This window comes from Rhinolophus sinicus, chromosome X (assembly GCF_036562045.2).
Source record: "Rhinolophus sinicus isolate RSC01 chromosome X, ASM3656204v1, whole genome shotgun sequence".
In the NCBI taxonomy this organism is placed as follows: domain Eukaryota; kingdom Metazoa; phylum Chordata; class Mammalia; order Chiroptera; family Rhinolophidae; genus Rhinolophus; species Rhinolophus sinicus.
In genome coordinates this window covers 86,329,925-86,349,097 of record NC_133768.1, presented here as the reverse complement: position 1 = coordinate 86,349,097, position 19,173 = coordinate 86,329,925, and the positions used below count along the sequence as shown (strand labels likewise).

At 37.8% G+C, this 19,173-nt stretch overlaps 1 protein-coding gene across 13 annotated transcripts in view; it reads left to right on the top strand.

Moving 5' to 3' along the window:
* The window catches only part of TENM1 (teneurin transmembrane protein 1), a 1,181,603-nt gene extending 1,175,322 nt beyond the window's left edge, over positions 1-6,281 (top strand). For all 13 annotated transcript variants that reach the window (XM_074324280.1, XM_074324286.1, XM_074324287.1 and 10 more), the window contains one exon: positions 836-6,281. In XM_074324280.1, coding sequence (XP_074180381.1) covers positions 836-1,594 — 759 coding nt within the window. In that variant the 3' untranslated portion in view covers positions 1,595-6,281. The remainder of the gene's footprint in view (positions 1-835) is intronic.
* Positions 6,282-19,173: the final 12,892 nt, after the last annotated feature.

Sequence of the window (19,173 nt, the reverse complement as noted above, 5' to 3'; positions counted from 1 at the left end):
GAGTATGAGGTACAAATGAAAACAAGAAAAGAATTTTTTCTTTCAATTGAAAGAAATAAGAATATCTGTGTGCAAAAACATAAAACTAAAATTTGGGTGGGAGGGCTTGAAATTTAAGTGTAAAAAATTATAAGGGAAAGGAAATTCTAAGCGGGTCCTAGAGGCTTATCCCTTTTTGTAACTACATATAATATGTAATGCTTTTTGTACTTAAAAGTCCTAAAAAATGTTTAGCAAAATATTGAAAATTGCTGAAGCTTTGTAGTGGATACTTGGAGGTTCATTATTCTCTTCTATTTCTTAGTATGTTTGAAAATTCCTGTAATAAAAATGGTTTTTATTTTAAGTCCACATAAAAAGATCAGTGAACTTCTTGCTGATTTGCTGTTACTATTTAGAAGGTCATAAGATGCTTGAAAGCAAGAATGATGCCGTTTGCATCTCTTTATACCTGTGCCTAATGTATCACTCTACACAGTCATAACAGCTAGCTGTTCTTAGTTAAATCGGCAAACATGAAATATCTTTGTTAGAGGGGAGTTGGACCCACTTAATTTGAAGAGAGTCTATGATATCAAGTTTGAACAAATTTCCCTATGTTTGACACACCAAGATACCAAGAAATATATGCCAGTTGATTACATGACCTATTAGTATTTTCTTTCCAAATCTCTGATGAAAATATTCCAAATTTGGCTTGTTTTTAAATCCCAAACCAGCAAATTAAAGAGAGAGGGAAGCAACCTTGGAAGCCTTTGCTTTCCACAATCACCAAGCATATGACAGGTGCTTAATCCTGTGCTACATTAGCACTGTGCCTTTTTTTCTTTCGTAGACTATCTTGGGTATTCAGTGTGAGCTTCAAAAACAGCTCAGGAATTTCATTTCCTTGGACCAACTTCCTATGACTCCCCAATATAATGGTGAACGGTGCCTTGAAGAAAGGAAGCAACCAAGGTTTGCTGCTGTTTCTTCTGTTTTTGGAAAAGGTATAAAATTTGCCATCAAGAATGGCATAGTAACAGCTGACATCATAGGAGTAGCCAACGAAGATAGCAGGCGGCTTGCTGCCATTCTCAATAATGCTCATTACCTGGAAAACCTACATTTTACCGTAGATGGCAGGGACACTCACTACTTCATTAAGCTTGGGTCTCTGGAGGAAGACCTGGTGCTCATTGGTAACACTGGCGGGAGGCGGATTCTAGAGAATGGTGTTAATGTCACCGTGTCCCAGATGACTTCTGTGTTGAATGGGAGGACTAGACGGTTTGCAGATATCCAGCTCCAGCATGGAGCTCTGTGTTTCAACATCCGGTATGGGACAACCATCGAAGAGGAAAAGAATCACGTGTTGGAGATCGCCAGACAGCGCGCTGTGGCCCAGGCTTGGACTAAGGAACAAAGAAGGCTGCAAGAAGGGGAAGAGGGTATTCGGGCATGGACAGAAGGGGAAAAGCAGCAGCTTTTGAGCACTGGGAGGGTACAAGGTTATGATGGGTATTTTGTTTTGTCTGTTGAGCAGTATTTAGAACTTTCTGACAGTGCCAACAATATTCACTTCATGAGACAGAGCGAAATAGGCAAGAGGTAACAAAAAAAATCTCTGCCTTGCGTCACCAAAGACTGTCTGTTTTTAAAACATAAAATGGCTTGTTGTATTGGTTTTCTAGATCAGAACTCTGTATATGTAAATATGGAGGAAAAACATATCCAACTGCCTTTCAATGTGACGGAAGATGGTATTTTAATATTGTTTGTTTAAACTCTTTAAGAAATGACTGAGATTTTTAGTTCTTCTGTGGCAGTATTCAAAGTAACACAAATAGAACTCAAACAGTTAAAAACAAAAAGTTTTCGGAGAGCACCACTTTAAATTTGTTGAGCCATGCATATATATGTCCAAATATACAGAAAAAGAACCCCAAGGTTCTATTTCTCTGTCAGGACACAAAGTTTCATATGTAACTGTTGGCAGAACTTGCAGGCTATTTGGAAAGGTGGTGCAATAGTATCTGAGCCTTGCATTTTGAAAGACTGCCAACCCTTTGACATTTTCCAGATTTGTTATAGGAAACTTAAAAAAAAAAGTGTAACGTGTCCTCAGCCGTCATCTCCTGGAGTCAAGAACCATTTGCTCTTCCTTCCTGATTATTACTCCTTGCTTGTTAAAGTAAATTCCATGTTGTTGTGCTGTGTTTTGGTGTGCAGTGGCTGGGTTCTATCTACCATGTTACCCTGTGGCTGTGGTACCCAGACCTAATTGCCACTATTAGCTTGTGTGTACATGATACCAAGGCAGCTGGCCAGCGTAATTTCTCCCACACAACCTGTTTTGACTACATTTTTTTACTAAATTGTCCAGCTGTATTGGCGTCATGTAAATGCTTTTATTGACCTGGGTAGGAATTTCTCATTTATATATAGGGTGTGTTTTGGTCATAGTTTCACATTAATGATTCAGTATTCATACACTAATCCAATGGTTTTGTGCACACAAAAGGTAACTTACTGCAAACTATGATTCTGGTACACAAAAAAAGAGGCTTTAGCATGCCTACATGCCTGGGATACCGATAAATTACATTCACTACTACTGCAGAGCCATAAGAGCCAAAACCTTAAAAAATAGACCTAGCACTAAGGTTAAAAGGAAAGTACCAAAGGGTAGACCAAAGTAAATATCACAATAGTTGCTCTACATTGTTTCACCCCACTTTGATTTATCTTTCAAATATACAATTCTCTATTGAACATCTCCCAGGCATAGTCAGGAAATTTAATTAAGCCCTTTCCAACCTAAAACGTTTCAACTAATTGTAGAGAGGCAGACTATTTTTTACCAAAACAATTTATATGGTTAGTTATTTTAATTCTCTGTCTTTGCCCACTTAGTTTGATTTAATCATCTATCCTGTCTAGGAAAATAATTATTTTCCAGGAAGGGTGATTTTATTCTGCAATAATTTAAAATTTGGGAAAAGAGCAGAATTAGTGTTAATATCAGCTGCAGTTTCTCAATCTATATGAATCCCATAGAAAAAAAGATTCTTGGTGACCTGGGAGATTTGCGTCCAGTGACAAAGAGACAGTTTATCAAATGCTGTGTAATTGTAAGTTACCACAAATGAAAATACATTACAGCATGATGTGGCCTGTAGAAAATTCCCCTGAGCCACTTTTATCATGGAGTCTGTACACGTGCTACATCTGAAGGAGAATGTATGATAGAATGTCGCCGTTTGGATTCTTTCCACCTACTACCTAAATGCAGGGTGGGGTCCTGGCTTTGCTTTTTGATGACAGTATCTTTGAAAAGATGCAAAGTCAAAATCCAGGCTCAGGATAAGGTTTTAAAGAGTATGGATCCTTACTACACAAAGTAGAGTGAAGGAAAGACAAAGACCACCAGATGGTAGGACAGGGTGTATCCAAACATTTCATTTTCAAAACTTTCAAGCTGGAATTATCACATTCTTACACATGTATTGAGAGAAAGAGAGAGAAAGGATTCATGACGAACTCATCTCTCTCTCTCTCTTTTTTTTTTTAAATTGAAAGTGCACCAGTTTAAGGGATGAGTAATCCAGGTTACAATCATATTATTGTAGGGTGTTTTTTTTTTGTCTTTTTTTTTTTCCTGAATCAGGCCTATGTTAATGGTATAGGACGGTATTCATGATGGGATTCTAAAATGACTAACAAACTTGTTGAAAATTTGAATATTCCACACCAGCCTAAAAATGAGCCTCAAGTTCCTAGAACATCTGATGTTCTTTTAAATTAGTGAAAAAATTATTTGTGAACTATATACAGAAAGTGCATTCATAAATGTGATGATGTATTTTATCACTAATCCAAGATGTCGATATTAGAGTCTATTTTGCTTCTATTTTAAGCTATTATACTTTTTTGCAATTCACTGATACTGTATCATTTTCAAACTTCTTTAAATATCCATTAGAAACAAATATTTGAATCTTTTACTTAATAGTAACTACCTTGAAGTGTGCATTTCTAGTTTGTGGTACATATTTATTTAGTTTGTGCCTTTAGTTTCTTAAAGTTATATTTGTATTATATTCAGGAAATGCACTTTTTTTCACTTACAGCTGTGGTTTTAATACTACCTTGAACTATTACTGTTCTCTTTACCACTTCCAAAGTTTTTGGGAAGAAAGAGAAAAAAAAAACCAAAAGGTTAACACTAATGAGTAGTAAATGTAAGAGAAACATTTTGATATTTCTTAATAAGAATGTGGAGGTAGTACATTGCTTCTTATTCAGTGAATACAAAGAATGCCTTCGTTGACTTCTAGTTCTGAAGTTTAAAATAATGAAAGACCAATTCATTTGTATTTCCTGATGAAAGTAAAAGCATTTTAAAGAAAGATATGTGAAATTCCTCATACCCAGAAGACAGGTGGCTGACACTGCACAGCCACAGCCCATTCAAGTACCTTCAAGTGATAGCACAGTAGTTGGGCTCTCCTATGAAGAACATTCTGGGCTGGGGAGAGGAAATATTCTGTCGCTCTTTCTTTTTCCTGGTTAGGCCCATTTTATCTGTGCATTTTTGTTTTGTTTTGTTTTTACTCTTGCACTACAGTCTAGAGATCCAAATGAGCTGACAAGTTCACAGTTTAACAGACATTTAAATATATTTATTTTAGTTGCCATTCTAATTGTTAATTAGAAGCATGATTCCTGAAAAAATGGAAATAATGTCCAATTTTAAGCTAAACACTCACCATATAAATAAGGATATGTTTTATTTTTAACCCAGCAAAATAATGTATGAAAAACTGTGTCCTTTATTGTCAATTTATCTAGATCTATAACATATAGACTATAATATAGTATAATATGATATAATATAATAGATAATATAATATAATATAATATAATATAATATAATATAATATAATATAATATATACAAGATAGCCAAATGTATGAAAACTTGACAATGTATAATTTGGAATTCACATGCTAACTACATAGAGAGGTATAAAATTAAATTTTAATTTTCATAAGGTTTTTCTTTTTCATAACTGTTGGCATAGTTTCAAGCATTCTATCATGTTTTTTCTACTCTTTTTTCCTTTTTTAAAAATATATTTTTAGCCAGACCAGGCTCCACCTGAGAGAGTCAGGGCAAAGTTTTTGCATTTATAAAGATATGTTCCTGTTAGGGCAATTGTAGTGGAGTTCAGCGATAATGGAAGCAAAATTACAGTAATCAAGTATTGAAAGAAACTTTTAGAGAGATTGGAGTATATTATAGCCTGTGGAAAACAGAAGGCTACAGATTGGATGCAACATTCTTGTTTTCTTGGAGAAACACACATACACATATATAGCTGATCTGACTAGTACTTCAAATCTAAGACTGCTCTTCCACAGCCTTCTGTAAGGTTCTTTATTCTGCACAAAGAAACAAAACAACAACAGAAAAAAAAAACATTAAAAAAACAGAAAACAACAAAAAAGAATTCAACCACAAAATAGTGACTGTTATTTCAGTGTGTCCTTCATGTGACAGCTATTAAGGACCAAATATACCACTGTGTGTAAGAAGAAATTACTTCCTAAACAGTAACTTAAAATAGTTAGTTAAACTTGCTGTGGATTTTGTCTTGGCAGTTGTCATCTTACATTATTTGTCAAAAGAAATGTGTTTGGCAGTTAAAAATCTTTCCTTAGATTTAGTGGTGGACTTTAACTTCTTAAATAAATGTTAGTATATCAGATTGTGTCCTTGAAAAATACTTTACTTGTATGAATCATGACAATGTCTAAATCTTTACTACTCTTCTGACAAAAGATCAGTAAAAGAAAAGTTGAAAAAGAGAACTTTATGTCAGAAAAATATTCTTTTTTAGCTGCTTACTTTTTCATGAAAAGTAAAGATGTTTACAGTGTATGCCAAGATTTTCCATTTCTATATAACAACAGTTAGAGGTTCTAATCATACTGAAAATTGTGTTATAATGGCCTGAGCTGTGTTGCTAGGAAACAATAGGTTCCAATTTTGTATTCCTGCTCTCACTCCTGTGCTGAAAAGTGACTGGATACTGTACAGGTTCATGTTCTCTGGCTGCAGTTAAATGGTCTTTTGCATTTTGCTCTGGTTTTCAGGCCAGAAGCATGCATTTTTCTATAAGAGCATCACAACAACATGCTGTAAATATTTAAATTTAAACATCATTATGTGTCGATATTTGAAAAGGAAAAAGTACTTTGACTATGTCATTTTTTAAAAATAAAATTGCAAATGAACACTGTGTCCCATTTTATTCATGCGTCAAACTGCATTCTCAAGTCAGTCTGGTCACCTGAGATATGAAAAGTGGCTCCCTTAAAAGAGAACAATAAACTCGCATTATATTAAAAATGTGAGTGCAGAAATCAAAAAGTCACTAATCCTAAGCAGACATATCTTCATTTTTTTATTTTTCACACAAATAGAATCTCTGAAACAAATGACCATTTAATTTTTAAAAAAGAATAATAGCTGTTGAAAGTTTAAATGCCTCTCAGGTATGACTTTTGAAAAGGTTTCTCTCTCCTGTTGATGCCTTTCTTGGCGATAGAAAGAAAATAGATAATTATAAAATGGGTGGGGGAGAGTTAGGTGAGCAGATCACCCAAATGCATTGGCAAAAAATGAATGGCAGATAGAGGCAATCAGGAAAGATTCAAAAAGGACAGCTCTTTTGAGGTCCTAGGTCCTAGGCAATCACAAAGGCCATTTGGTGCTTACTTTTTTCATAAGACATTTATGAGTGACACTGGGCTAGCTGACCAACAGATCTTCCAAAACGCAAGTTGATATATAGTCCAAACAGCCTCTTACTGAAACTGGCTTGGAATCCTGGAATTTACAGCACTCTAAAATTCCCTGCTGCCTTTTCATTCACAGATACAGTGAAGAGATTCATGAAGCAGAAGACAATCCCAATGTCTCAGCACAGCCCATAAGCAAAATGCAATGCGGGGTGGTGGAGTGTGGATAGATATTAGTATCATCTGGAGACTTTTTTTTCCCAAAATATGCATCCCACCATCAGAGTATAAAAAGAAAGAGGCAAGCACTCCCAAACTGAGAATTATTAAAGAATTAAGAGCTATCTCCATATTCCTTCTCCATTCACCCTCATTTTTAGAGATCTTTGAATATAAATGCTATTTAAATATTTACTGATATTACTACCTTAACTATATAACTCTAGCATCTCATTAATTATGTGAGGTAAGCAAGACTTAGTTGTTCTTACCTAGCAAATGCAATAATAATAACAGACTGGCTTACCCAAGATCACACAGATAATCAGTGACAAAGCTAAAAAGAAAATTCAAGTCTCATGTGTTATATTGATGGTCTCTCTCCATTCAATCAGGTTTGTCATATCTTTTTTTTTTTTTTTTTTTTTTCCTATGTTGATTCTTCCAATCCATGAGCACGGAATGTCTTTCCATTTCTTTGTGTCTTCTTCAATTTCTTTCAAAAATGTCTTATAGTTTTCAGCATATAGGTCTTTAACATCCTTGGTTAAGTTTATTCCTAGGTATTTTATTCTTTTTGCTGCAATTGCAAAAGGAATTGTTTTTTGTATTTCTTTTTCTGAGATTTCATTGTTAGTATATAGGAAGGCAATGGACTTTTGTGCGTTGATTTTGTAGCCGGCAACTTTACTGTATTCGTTGATTGTTTCTAATAGCTTTTTGGTGGAGTCTTTAGGGTTTTCTATATATAGCATCATGTCATCTGCAAAGAGTGATAATTTAACTTCTTCATTCCCAATTTGGATGCCTTTTATTTCTTTCTCTTGCCTGATTGCTCTGGCAAGGACTTCCAACACTATGTTGAAAAGCAGAGGTGATAGGGGACATCCCTGTCGTGTTCCTGAACGTAGAGCAAAGGGCTTCAGTTTTTCTCCATTAATTATGAGATTAGCAGAGGGCTTGTCATATATGGCCTTTATTATGTTAAGGTATTTTCCTTCTATACCCATTTTATTAAGTGTTTTAATCATAAATGGATGTTGTATCTTGTCAAATGCTTTTTCTGCATCAATTGATATAATCATATGATTTTTGTCCTTTATTTTGTTTATGTGATGTATCACATTGATGGATTCGTATGTTGAACCATCCTTGTGCCCCGGGATGAACCCCACTTGGTCGTGATGAATAATCTTTTTAATGCATTGTTGTATTCGATTTGCTAGAATTTTATTTAGGATTTTTGCATCGGTATTCATTAGAGATATTGGTCTGTAGTTTTCTTTTTTGTGCTGTCCTTACCAGGTTTTGGTATCAGGGTAATGTTGGCCTCATAAAATGAGTTAGGGAGTACTGTCTCTTCTTCAATTTTTGGAAGAGTTTGTGCAGAATTGGTATTAGATCCTCTTTGAAGGTTTGGTAGAATTCACTAGTGAAGCCATCTGGTCCCGGACTTTTGCTTTTGGGAAGGTTTTGGATGACTGATTCAATTTCACATTGGTGATCGGTCTGTTTAGATTTTCCAGTTCTTCATGGTTCAGCCTTGGAAGGCTATATGTTTCTAAGAACTTGTCCATTTCTTCTAGGTTGTTGAATTTGGTGGCATATAGTCCTTCATAGTATTCTTGGATGATCCTTTGTATTTCTGTGGTGTCCGTGATAACTTCCCTTTTACGTTTCTGATTTTGTTAATCAGTGTCTTCTCTTTTTATCTTAGTAAGTCTAGCCAAGGGTTTGTCAATTTTGTTAATCTTTTCAAAGAACCAGCTCTTTGTCACATTAATTTTTTCTATTGTCTTTTTGTTCTCTATTTCATTTAGTTCTGCTCTAATTTTTGTTATTTCCTTTCTTCTGCTGACCTTGGGTTTTACTTGTTCTTCTTTTTCTAGTTCTTTAAGGTGTAACATGAGGTTATTTATTTGGGAGTTTTCTTGTTTCTTGAGATAGGCCTGTAATGAGATAAATTTCCCTCTTAAAACTGCTTTCGCTGCATCCCAAAAATTTTGGTAGGATGTATTTTCATTGTCATTTGTTTCTATGTATCTTTTGATCTCTCCTCTAATTTCTTCTTTGACCCAGTCCTTCTTTAAAAGTATGTTGTTTAATCTCCATGTATTTGTGTTTTTCCGCTTTCTTTTTACAGTTGATATCCAATTTCAAAGCCTTGTGATCAGAGAATATGCATGGTATGATTTCAATCTTCTTAAATTTGTTGAGACTGATTTTATGTCCCAATATATGGTCTATCCTTGAGAATGTTCCATGTACACTAGAAAAGAATGTATAGTCTGATGTTTTAGGATGAAGTGCTCTATAAATGTCAATTATGTCCATTTCATCTAATGTGTCATTTAGGGCTACTATTTCGTTATTTATTTTCTGTTTGGATGATCTATCCATAGCTGTCAATGATGTATTTAAGTCCCCTAGTATAATTGTGTTTTGGTCAATTTCTCCCTTTAGTTCTGTTAGTAGTTGCTTGGTGTATTTGGTGCTCCCTGATTGGGGGCATAAATATTGATGACTGTTATGTCTTCTTGTTGTACAGTCCCTTCACCATTATGAAATGTCCATCTTTGTCTCTTGTTATCTTTTTCACCTTGAAGTCTGTTTCATCTGATATCATTATGGCTACACCTGATTTTCTCTGGGTACCATTTGCTTGGAGTGTCAATTTCCACCCTTTCACTTTGAGTCTATGCTTGTCCTTGTAGCTGAGATGTGTCTCTTGGAGACAGCATATGGTTGGGTTTAGTTTTTGATCCAATCTGCTACTCTGTGCCTTTTTATTGGTGAGTTCAGTCCATTTACATTTAGGGTGATTATTGATATGTGAGGATTTCCTGTCATTCTATCTTTAGTTTTCTGGTAAGGCTGTGTCTCCATTGTTTCTTTGCCTTTTGTTGTTGTCTATTATTTCTGTGTGGTGGTATTCTATGATGTTTCCCTCTGTTTCTTCTTTTATTTCAGTATATATTTCAGTTCTGGATTTTTTTGAGTGGTTACCCTTAAGTTTATGTAAAAGAAAGTTTGATATTTAGAGTATTCCATTTTCTTCAGCACGCTTACTTTCTCCATTCCCATATTCGGTTCAGGCCTTTACTCTCCCCTTTTTATGTTTTGTTGCCACAAATTGTCCCTGTTGATGGTGGTCGAATAGCCTCCTTTAGTATTTCTTGTAGTGCAGGTCGTGTATTAGAAAATTCCCTCAGCTTCTGTATGTCTGGAAAGGTCTTTATTCCTCCTTCATATCTAAAGGATATCTTTGCTGGATATATTATTCTTGGCTCATGATTTCTCTCTTTCAATAGTTTGAATATTTGGTTCCACTCCTCCTGGCTTGTAGAGTTTCTGCTGAAAAATCTGATGATAATCTAATGGGCTTTCCTTTGTAAGTTACCGTCTTCTTTTCCCTGGCTGCCTTGAGGATTCTTTTCTTTGTCGTTGATTTTAGACAGCTTCAATACAATGTGCCTTGGAGAAGGCCTGTTGGGATTGAGGTAACTAGGTGTTCTATTTGCTTCTTGGATTCGAGGGTCCAGTTCTGTCCACAAATTTGGGAAGTTCTCATCGACAATTTGTTTGAATATATTCTCTGTTCCCTTCTCTCTTTCTTCTCCTTCTGGTATGCCCATTATTCTTATATTGCTCTTTCTGATGGAGTCAGAAAGTTCTTGTAGAGTTCTTTCATTTCTTTTAAGTCTCAAGTCTCTTTCTTCTTCCATCTGTGTCATTTCCAGGTTTCTATCTTCGATGTCACTGATTCTTTCCTCCATCTGGTCAACTCTACTACCTAAGCTGGTTATTTCATTCTTAATTTCTTCTATTGAGTTCTTAATCTCCAGAAATTCTATTTGGTTCTTTTTTTAAATTTCAATCTCTTTCGTAAAATGCTCATGCTGTTCTTTGATTGAGTTTCTGAGTTCATTTAACTGCCTATCTGTGTTTTCTTGTATCTCGTTGAGTTTTTTCAGAACTGCAATCTTGAATTCTCTGTCATTTAAGTCACATATTTCTGTATCTTTAAGTGCCTTCTCTGGAGATTTTTCACTTTCTTTCTGAGCTATCTTGTTGCCTTGGTTATTCATGGCGATTACTGGTTTACTATTTCTCTTCCTAGACATCTACAGGAGTGGCTTCTGCAATAGGTTGATAGGAAGCGGTCTTTTTGTTTTCCAGTACTTGTTGTTAGAATGTTTTATTTTTTTTCCAACTGCAGCTTATTTTTCCTCTCCCACATGGTAGTGCTATGTTTTCTCTGCACTATTCCAGCTTCTCACACAATGGGGGGATTCCCTGGGAGACGGGCTTCTCCTCTGTTAATAGTTTGTCTAGGTCACAGGGCGCAGTGTCCCGGTGGGTATGCGGAGAGCTTTTGATGTTCCAAAGCTCTTCCAGCTCCTGATTCAGAACCCTGAGCCCGTATGTTTCAGCAATTCTGTTTACTCCTGCAGGGATCCGCCCAGATAGGTGGTGCCAGGGGCGGGGTGAATTGTGAGAGGTGGCCCAGAGCAATGACGGCGACCGCCAGCGCACCGGTCCTGCTTCCACAACTTCCTCCCCTTTGCTGGAATCAGTTGGGCTGCGAATTTGTGTCTGTGGTCCACAGTTCTCAGAACAGCAAATGTTCTGTTCCTTTGCTCTGACACTGCTACTGTTCCGTTTCTAGCACTGAGCAGGTGGGGGTTGGGAAAGCTCTGGGAGGGTAGGGAGGGGGCAACAAGTCTCAGTGCCTAAGGCTTCCATTCTCTGCTTGGCAGTGAGGGCTCAAACCACCGTTTTCAGCCTTCGTCCCTCAGTCCTCCCTCCGAGGTCTCTGCCGTGAGCGCTGGGCTCAGCCGTGTTATATGCTGCCCCCTCAGCCCTGTAGGCCATAAGCGGAGCCCTAGCAGTCCGAGTTCTTCCCTATCCCGCAGCTGTGGCAGTTCCGGGAAGCAGGGAGCTCGGAACACTGAGCTAGGTCTGCGTCCTGTGACCGCGCGGCTCTGTCTCCACACTTCTCCCTTCCCTCTGCCTCCCCGCCCACGCGAATCTCCCACCTGTAGGTGATTTCAGTCGGTAGTGGGCCTCTTCGTCCTGCCCGTCTGCTGTGCAGGGATTCCCTTGTGGAGTTTCTGTTGTTCGATTTGTTGCAAATTCCAGGGGAGCCCCTCAGAGGCTCACCTTGAGCCGCCATTTTTCCGGAAACCGCCCTTTATTCTTATATTGTTCTTTCTGATGGAGTCAGAAAGTTCTTGTAGAGTTCTTTCATTTCTTTTAAGTCTCAAGTCTCTTTCTTCCTCCATCTGTGTAATTTCCAGGTTTCTATCTTCGATGTCACTGATTCTTTCCTCCATCTGGTCAACTCTCCTACCTCAGCTGGTTATTTCATTCTTAATTTCTTCTATTGAGTTCTTAATCTCCAGAAATTCTATTTGGTTCTTTTTTGAAATTTCAATCTCTTTCGTAAAATGCACATGTTGTTTTTTTCATTGTGTTTCTTAGTTCATTTAACTGCCTTTCTGTATTTTCTTGCATCTCGTTGAGTTTTTCCAGAACTGCAATCTTGAATTCTCTGTCATTTGAGTCACATATTTCCATATCTTTATGTTCCTTTTCTGGAGACTTTTCACTTTCTTTCTGAGCTGTATTGTTGCCTTGGTTATTCATGGCAATTATTGATTTATTACTTCTCTTCCTAGACATCTACAGGAGTGGCTTCTGCAACAGGTTGATAGGGAGAGGTCTTTCTTTTGTTTCCCAGTACCTGCGGGTAGAATGTTTTATTTTCTCTCCGACTGCAGCCTTTTTTTCTCTCTCTCACATGGTAGTGCTATGTTTTCTCTGCACTATTCCAGCTTCTCACACAATGGGGGGATTCCCTGGGATATGGGCTTCTCCTCTGTTAATAGTTCGCCTGTGTCACAGGGCACAGTGTCCATGTAGGTATGCGGAGAGCTTTTGAAGTTCCAAAGCTCTTCCTGCACCAGATTCAGAGCCCGTGAGTTTCAGCAGTTCTGTTTACTCCTGCAGGGATCCGCCCAGGTAGGTGGGGATAGGGGCAGGTTGAGTTGTGAGAGATGACCCAGAGCAATGGTGGCGACCACCACCACAGCCTGTCCTGCTTCCACAGCTCCCTCCACTCTTCCTGAACTAGTTGGGCTGCAAATCTGTGTCTGCGGTCCACAGTTCTCAGAACTGCAAATATTCTGTTCTTTTGATCTGACACTGCTACTGTTCCGTTTCTAGCACCGGGCAGGTGGGGGCGGGGCAAGCTCTGGGAGGGTAGGGAGGGGCAGCTAGTCTCAGTGCCTAAGGTTTCCGTTCTCTGCTCGGCAGTGAATGCTTAAACCACCGTTTTCAGCCTTCTTCCCTCAGTCTTTTCTCTGAGGTCTCTGCCTTGTGCGTTGGGTTCAGCCATGTTATATGCTGCCCCCTCAGCCCTGTGGGCCATAAACAGAGCCCTAGCAGTCCGAGTTCTTTCCTCTCCCACAGCTGCGATAATTCCAGGATGCAGCGCGCTTGGAGCACTGAGCTAGATCTGCGTCCTGTGCCCACGCAACTCCGTCTCTGCACTTCCTCCTCCCCTCCTCTCCGCTCGCGCTATTCACCCACCTTTCGGTGAATTCAGTATGGGCCTCTTCTTCTTGCCTGTCTTCTGTACAGGGAGTCCTTTGTGGAGTTATTGTTGTTCGATAAGTTGCAAATTCCAGGGGAGCTTTACAGAGGCTCACCTCACGCCACCATTTTGGTTAGTATCCTATTGTAATTGATTTCTAATTTCATAGCACTGCAGTCAAAGAAGACACTTGATACGATTTCAACTTTCTTAAATTTATTGAGCCTTGTTTTGTGGCCTAACATGTGATCTATCTTGGAAAATGTTCCATGTGCACTCGAGAAGAATGTATATTCTGCCACTTTGGGATGAATTGTCTAAAAATATCGATTAAATCCAATTGATCCAATATGTCATTCAAGGCCACTGTTTCCATATTGATTTTCTGTCTGGAGGACTTGTCCCTTGTTGTTGGTGACGTGTTGAAGTCCCCTACTATGATAGTGTTACTCTTGATCTCTGTCTTTATGGTCAGCATCTGTTTTATATATTTAGGTGCTCATATATTGGGTGCATAGATGTATACTAGGGTTACATCCTCTTGTTGGCTCGATCCCTTTGTTATTATGTAGTATCCTTCTTTGTCTTTTATTATATTCTTCATTTTAGGTTCTATTTAATCAGATATAAGTATTGCTACACCAGCTTTTTCTCATTTCCATTTTCATGAAATATCTTACTCCAACCCTTCACTTTCAGTCTGTGTGTGTCTTTTGATCTGAGGTGAGTCTCTTGTATACAGCATTTGCAAGGATCTTGTTTTCTTATCCACTCAGCCACCCTATTTCTTTTTATTGAAGCATTTATTCCAGTTACATTTAAAGTGATTATTGATAGGTACATAGTTAATGCCATTTTATTATTTGTATTTCTGGTCTTCATTAGTTAGATTGTTTTCATCTTTCTTTTGCTTACAGAAGTCCTTTTAACATTTCCTGCATTGCTGGCTTGATGGTAATGAATTCCTTTAGGTTATTCTTTTCTGGGTAGTTCTTTATGTCTCCTTCAATTTTAAATTATAGCCTTGCTGGATAAAGCAATCTAGGTTGTAGGCCTTTGTTTTTCATCACTTTAAATACCTCTTGCCACTCCCTCCTAGCCTGCAAAGTTTCTGTAGAAATCATTTGATAGTCTTATAGGAGTTCCCTTGTATGTAACCTGCTGTCTTTTCCTTGTTGCTTCAAGGATTCTCTGTCTTTAACCTTTGCCATTTTAATTACCATGTGTCTTGGTGTGGGCCTGTTGGGGTTCATCTTGATTGGAACTTTCTGAACTTCCTGGGATTGTATGTCAATTTCGTTCACTAGATTAGGGAAGTTTCCGTTCATTGTTACTTCAAATATGTTCTTGATCCCTTGCTCCTTCTCTTCTCCTTCTGGTATTTCTATGATGTGCATGCTGTTGCGCTTGATGTTATCCCACAGGTCTCTCAAATCATTTTTATTGTTTTTTATTCTTTTTTCTTTTTGCTGTTCCGTTTGGGTGATCTCTGCTAACTTGTCTTCTAAATTGTTGATTCGATCCTCTGCCTCATCTTACCTGCTGGTAATTCCTTCAAGTGTGTTCTTTATTTCAGTTATTGTATTCTTTAGTTCTAACTGGTTGTTTTTTATGATTTCTCTATCCTTCATTATGTCATCACTAAGCCACTTAAATGTTCTTATCATCAGTGTTCTAAACTCTGTCTCTAATAAGTTGGTTACCTCTATTTCATTTAGTTCCAAATCTGGAGGTTTCTTCTGTTCTCTTATTTGGGACATGTTTCTTTGTTTCCTCACTCTGGCTGATTCTCTGTGCTTGCTTTGATGTTCTAGGTAGATCGCCTGGGATTCTCAGTCTTTGCTGGGTTGTCTTATGTAGTATGTGTCCTTTATATTTGAATTGCCTTCTTATTCTTCTGTGCATATGCTCTAGAGGTGAACCTTGTGTTGTGTGTATTCTCCTATTAAAGTTGAGCTTTCATTGCTTTTGGCTTGTCAGTAGATGGGATTGACTCCTAGGCAGACTAGCTGTGAAAATTGCCTATGCCCACAGTGTATGAGCTGCTGTGTAAGGGTTGATGAGGCTTGGCCCCTATGGGTCCTTGTGCTTGTAGAGAATTCCTTCTGGGTGTGTGCTTTGTAGGTTAAACCCAGTAATACTCTGGTTTGGTCTGGAGTTGGCCTCTAGGTATGTTGATTCTTGTGCCTCTTGGGCTGGGCCCTAGTGTAGGGCGATTTCAGAACATAACAAATCAACAAGCATAACAACATCAACAGCAGCAAAGAAAAAACAAACACACTCTCATCTAAAAACAACTGACAACCAACACTCAACACAGAGAAAAATATTTAAAAAAAAAAAAAAAGCAACACCAAAAAAAAGTCAATACAGAAATATGTAAAGAGGGAGGAAAAGTAGGGCAAGGAAAAGACAAAAGAAAGGAAGAGAGAGAGAAAGGGGAAGATTGTATATGTATATGTATATGTATATGTATATGTATATGTATATATGTATATGTATATGTATATGTATATGTATATGTATATATGTATATATATATATATATACATATATGTATATATATATATATACATATATATATGCTAAAAATGATAATCCTAAGATAAAGAAAAAAAAAAAAGAAAAAAGCAGCACCAGTCTTGGCTTAAGCCTACCAAGCTATCTCCAGGTTGTCCTCTGCTGTACAAAGACTCCTCTGCCTCTTACAGAGGCAGAGCTGGCCACCTGGTGTCCAGACTGACACTGCCAATGCAGTTCTAGATATGTGGGGCTCTGGGGTGTGGTTGGTAGTTTTTACAAAGTCCGTGCAGTTTCTGCTCTCACCTGCACAAATGTGCTTAGAGCACCACAGCTAGCCACTGGAAGGTGGGCTTATTCCCTGTGCGCAGGTCTCATGGGTCTTAGGGCACTTTTTCTGTGTGGGGGGGTGGAGGGTGTGAGCTTTTTGAGCTGCTAAAAGCACAGAGCTGCCTCTGCCACCACTGCTGACCACTGCGTGTGACTCCACAGCTGTAATTGCCCTGCTACAAGCAGCCCAGAAAAGGTGAGGGCTGAGAAGGCAGGTGTCTTACATCTCCCTGCCTAGCCTCTTCCCTTGGTCACAGTTGCAAACAGGCTATTTCCAGATTCTGAGCGCTACAGCTCCTCTGTAATCTGACACTAATCCTCAATTCAGGGACAAGCTTGAAACTCTGGAAGGATGGGGTAGGATTGGAGTGGGAGAGTAGGGGGTGGGGCCCAGGTATGGAGTTTGCTTTCTGCCTCACTGAGAGCCCAGTCTGCCTCAAACACTGGGTACACTACTGATTTCTCAGCAGGACTGTGGGGTAACAGTGAAAGAGCCCAGACCCTGGTTGCTGCAATCTCCAGTCTTTGTCCTGGGGCCCCATGTCTCTGCAGCCATAGATGCGGGCTGCCTCTCCACACTGCTCCCTTCCCTCTTCCCCTGCTCACCGGGTTTGCCCACCATCAGGTAATCCTCATGGGAGTCTCTTAGCTGTTCTGTGTTATGAGCAGAGAATCCTTTGACCTTTGATGTGTTACAGGTGTTCAATTTGTGGTAACTTCCAGAGGAGAACTCAAGAAGCCCACCTCACTACTGCCATTTCTATGACATCACTCCTGGACTCTATTTTATTTACTTCCACTCTGATATTTATTATTTCCTTCCTTCTACTCACTTTGGGCTTTGTTTGCTATTTTTTCTAATTCTTTTAAGTGTAAGTTTAGATTGCTTATTTGAGATTTTTCTTGTTTCTTAAGGTAGACCTGTACTGCTATGAAAATCCTTCTTAGGACTGCTTTCAATGTGTCGCATAGATGTTAGGTCTTTGTGTTCTCATTTTCATGTGTCTCAATGTATATTTTGATTTCTTCTTTGATCTCATTGTTGATTCATTCATTATTTAGTAACATGTTATTAGCTTCCATGTGTTTGTGTGTTTTTAAGATTTTTTCCTTATAATTGATTTCTAGTTTCATACCATTTCAGTCAGAAAAGACTCTTGATATGATTTTAATTTTCTTAAATTTATTGAGACTTGTTTTGTGGCCTAATATGTAGTTTGTCTTGAAAAATGTTCCATGTGCTTGAAAAGAATATATATTCTGAAGCTCTATGGTGAAATGCTCTAAAAAATGTCAATTAAATTCATCTGGTCTCCTGTGTCATGTAAGGCCATTGTTTCCTTGTTGATTTTCTGTCTGGTAAATCTACCCATTGGTGTCAGTGCAATGTTAGTCTCCTACTATGATTGTATTATTGTCAATCTCTCCCTTTATGTCAGTCTATATTTGCTTTATATATTTATGTGCTCCTATGATGGGTGCATAAATGTTTAGAAGGGTTATATTCTCTTGTTAGATTGATCCCTTTATCATTATACAATGTCTCTCTTTGTCTCTAATTATAGCGTTTGTTTTAAAATCTATTGTGGCTGACATAAGTATTGCTACCCCAAGTGTTTTTGTTTCCATTTTCACGAAATATCTTTTTCCATTTTTTTATTTTCAGTCTGTGTCTTTTGATCTGAAGTGGATCTCTTGTAAACAGCATATGTACTTATATGTATGGGTCTTGTTTTCTTATCCATTCAGCTTCCCTATGTCTTTGGATTGGAGCATTTAATACATTGACATTGCAAGTAATTATTGATAGATAGATAGTTATTGCCATTTTATTAGTTATCTTTATGTTCTTTTATTTTCCCCTTCTTTTTCTTCTTAAAGGAGTCCCTTTAACATTTACTGTAATACTGGATTGGTAGTGATGAACTCCTTTAGGTTTTTCTTGTCTGGGAAGCTCATTATCTCTTCTTCAAGTTTAAATAATAACATTGCTGGGTAGAGTAGGCTTGGTTATAAATCCTTGCTTTTCATCACTTTGAATATTTCTTGCCAATCCCTTCTGGCCTACAAAGTTTCTGTTGAGAAATCAGCCGAAAATCTTATGGAAGCTACCTTGTAAGTAACTAGTTCCCTTTCTCTTGCTGCTTTTAGGATTCTCTTTGTTTTTAACCTTTGCCATTTTAATGATAACGTGTCTTGGTGTGGGCCTGTTTGGGGTCTCTGTGCTTCCTGAACTTGTATGTCTATTTCCTTCATTAGGTTAGGAAAACTTTCAGTCATTATTTCTTCAAATATGTTCTCAATCCCTTGCTTTCCCTCTTCCCCTTCTGGTACCCCTGTGATACAAATGTTATACTTAACGTTGTCCAAGAGGTCTTTAAACTATCCTTATTTTTTTTTAATCTTTTTTTTTTTTTTTTTTTTTTTTTGCTGTTCCAATTGGGTGTTTTCTATTACTTTATCTTTTAAATCTCTGATTCAATCCTCTTATTCATTTAATCTGTTGGTGAACTTTCCAGTGCATTCATCATTTCAGTTATTGTGATCTTCATTTCTGACTGGTTCTCTTTTATTGTTTCTATGTCCTTTTTTATGCTTACTACCTCTTTGCTGAAGTTCTCCCTGAGTTCATCTATTCGTTTCCTAAGTTCCTTGAGCATTCTTATAACCATTGTTTAGAACTCTGTATCTAGTAGGTTGCTTGCCTCCATTTTGTTT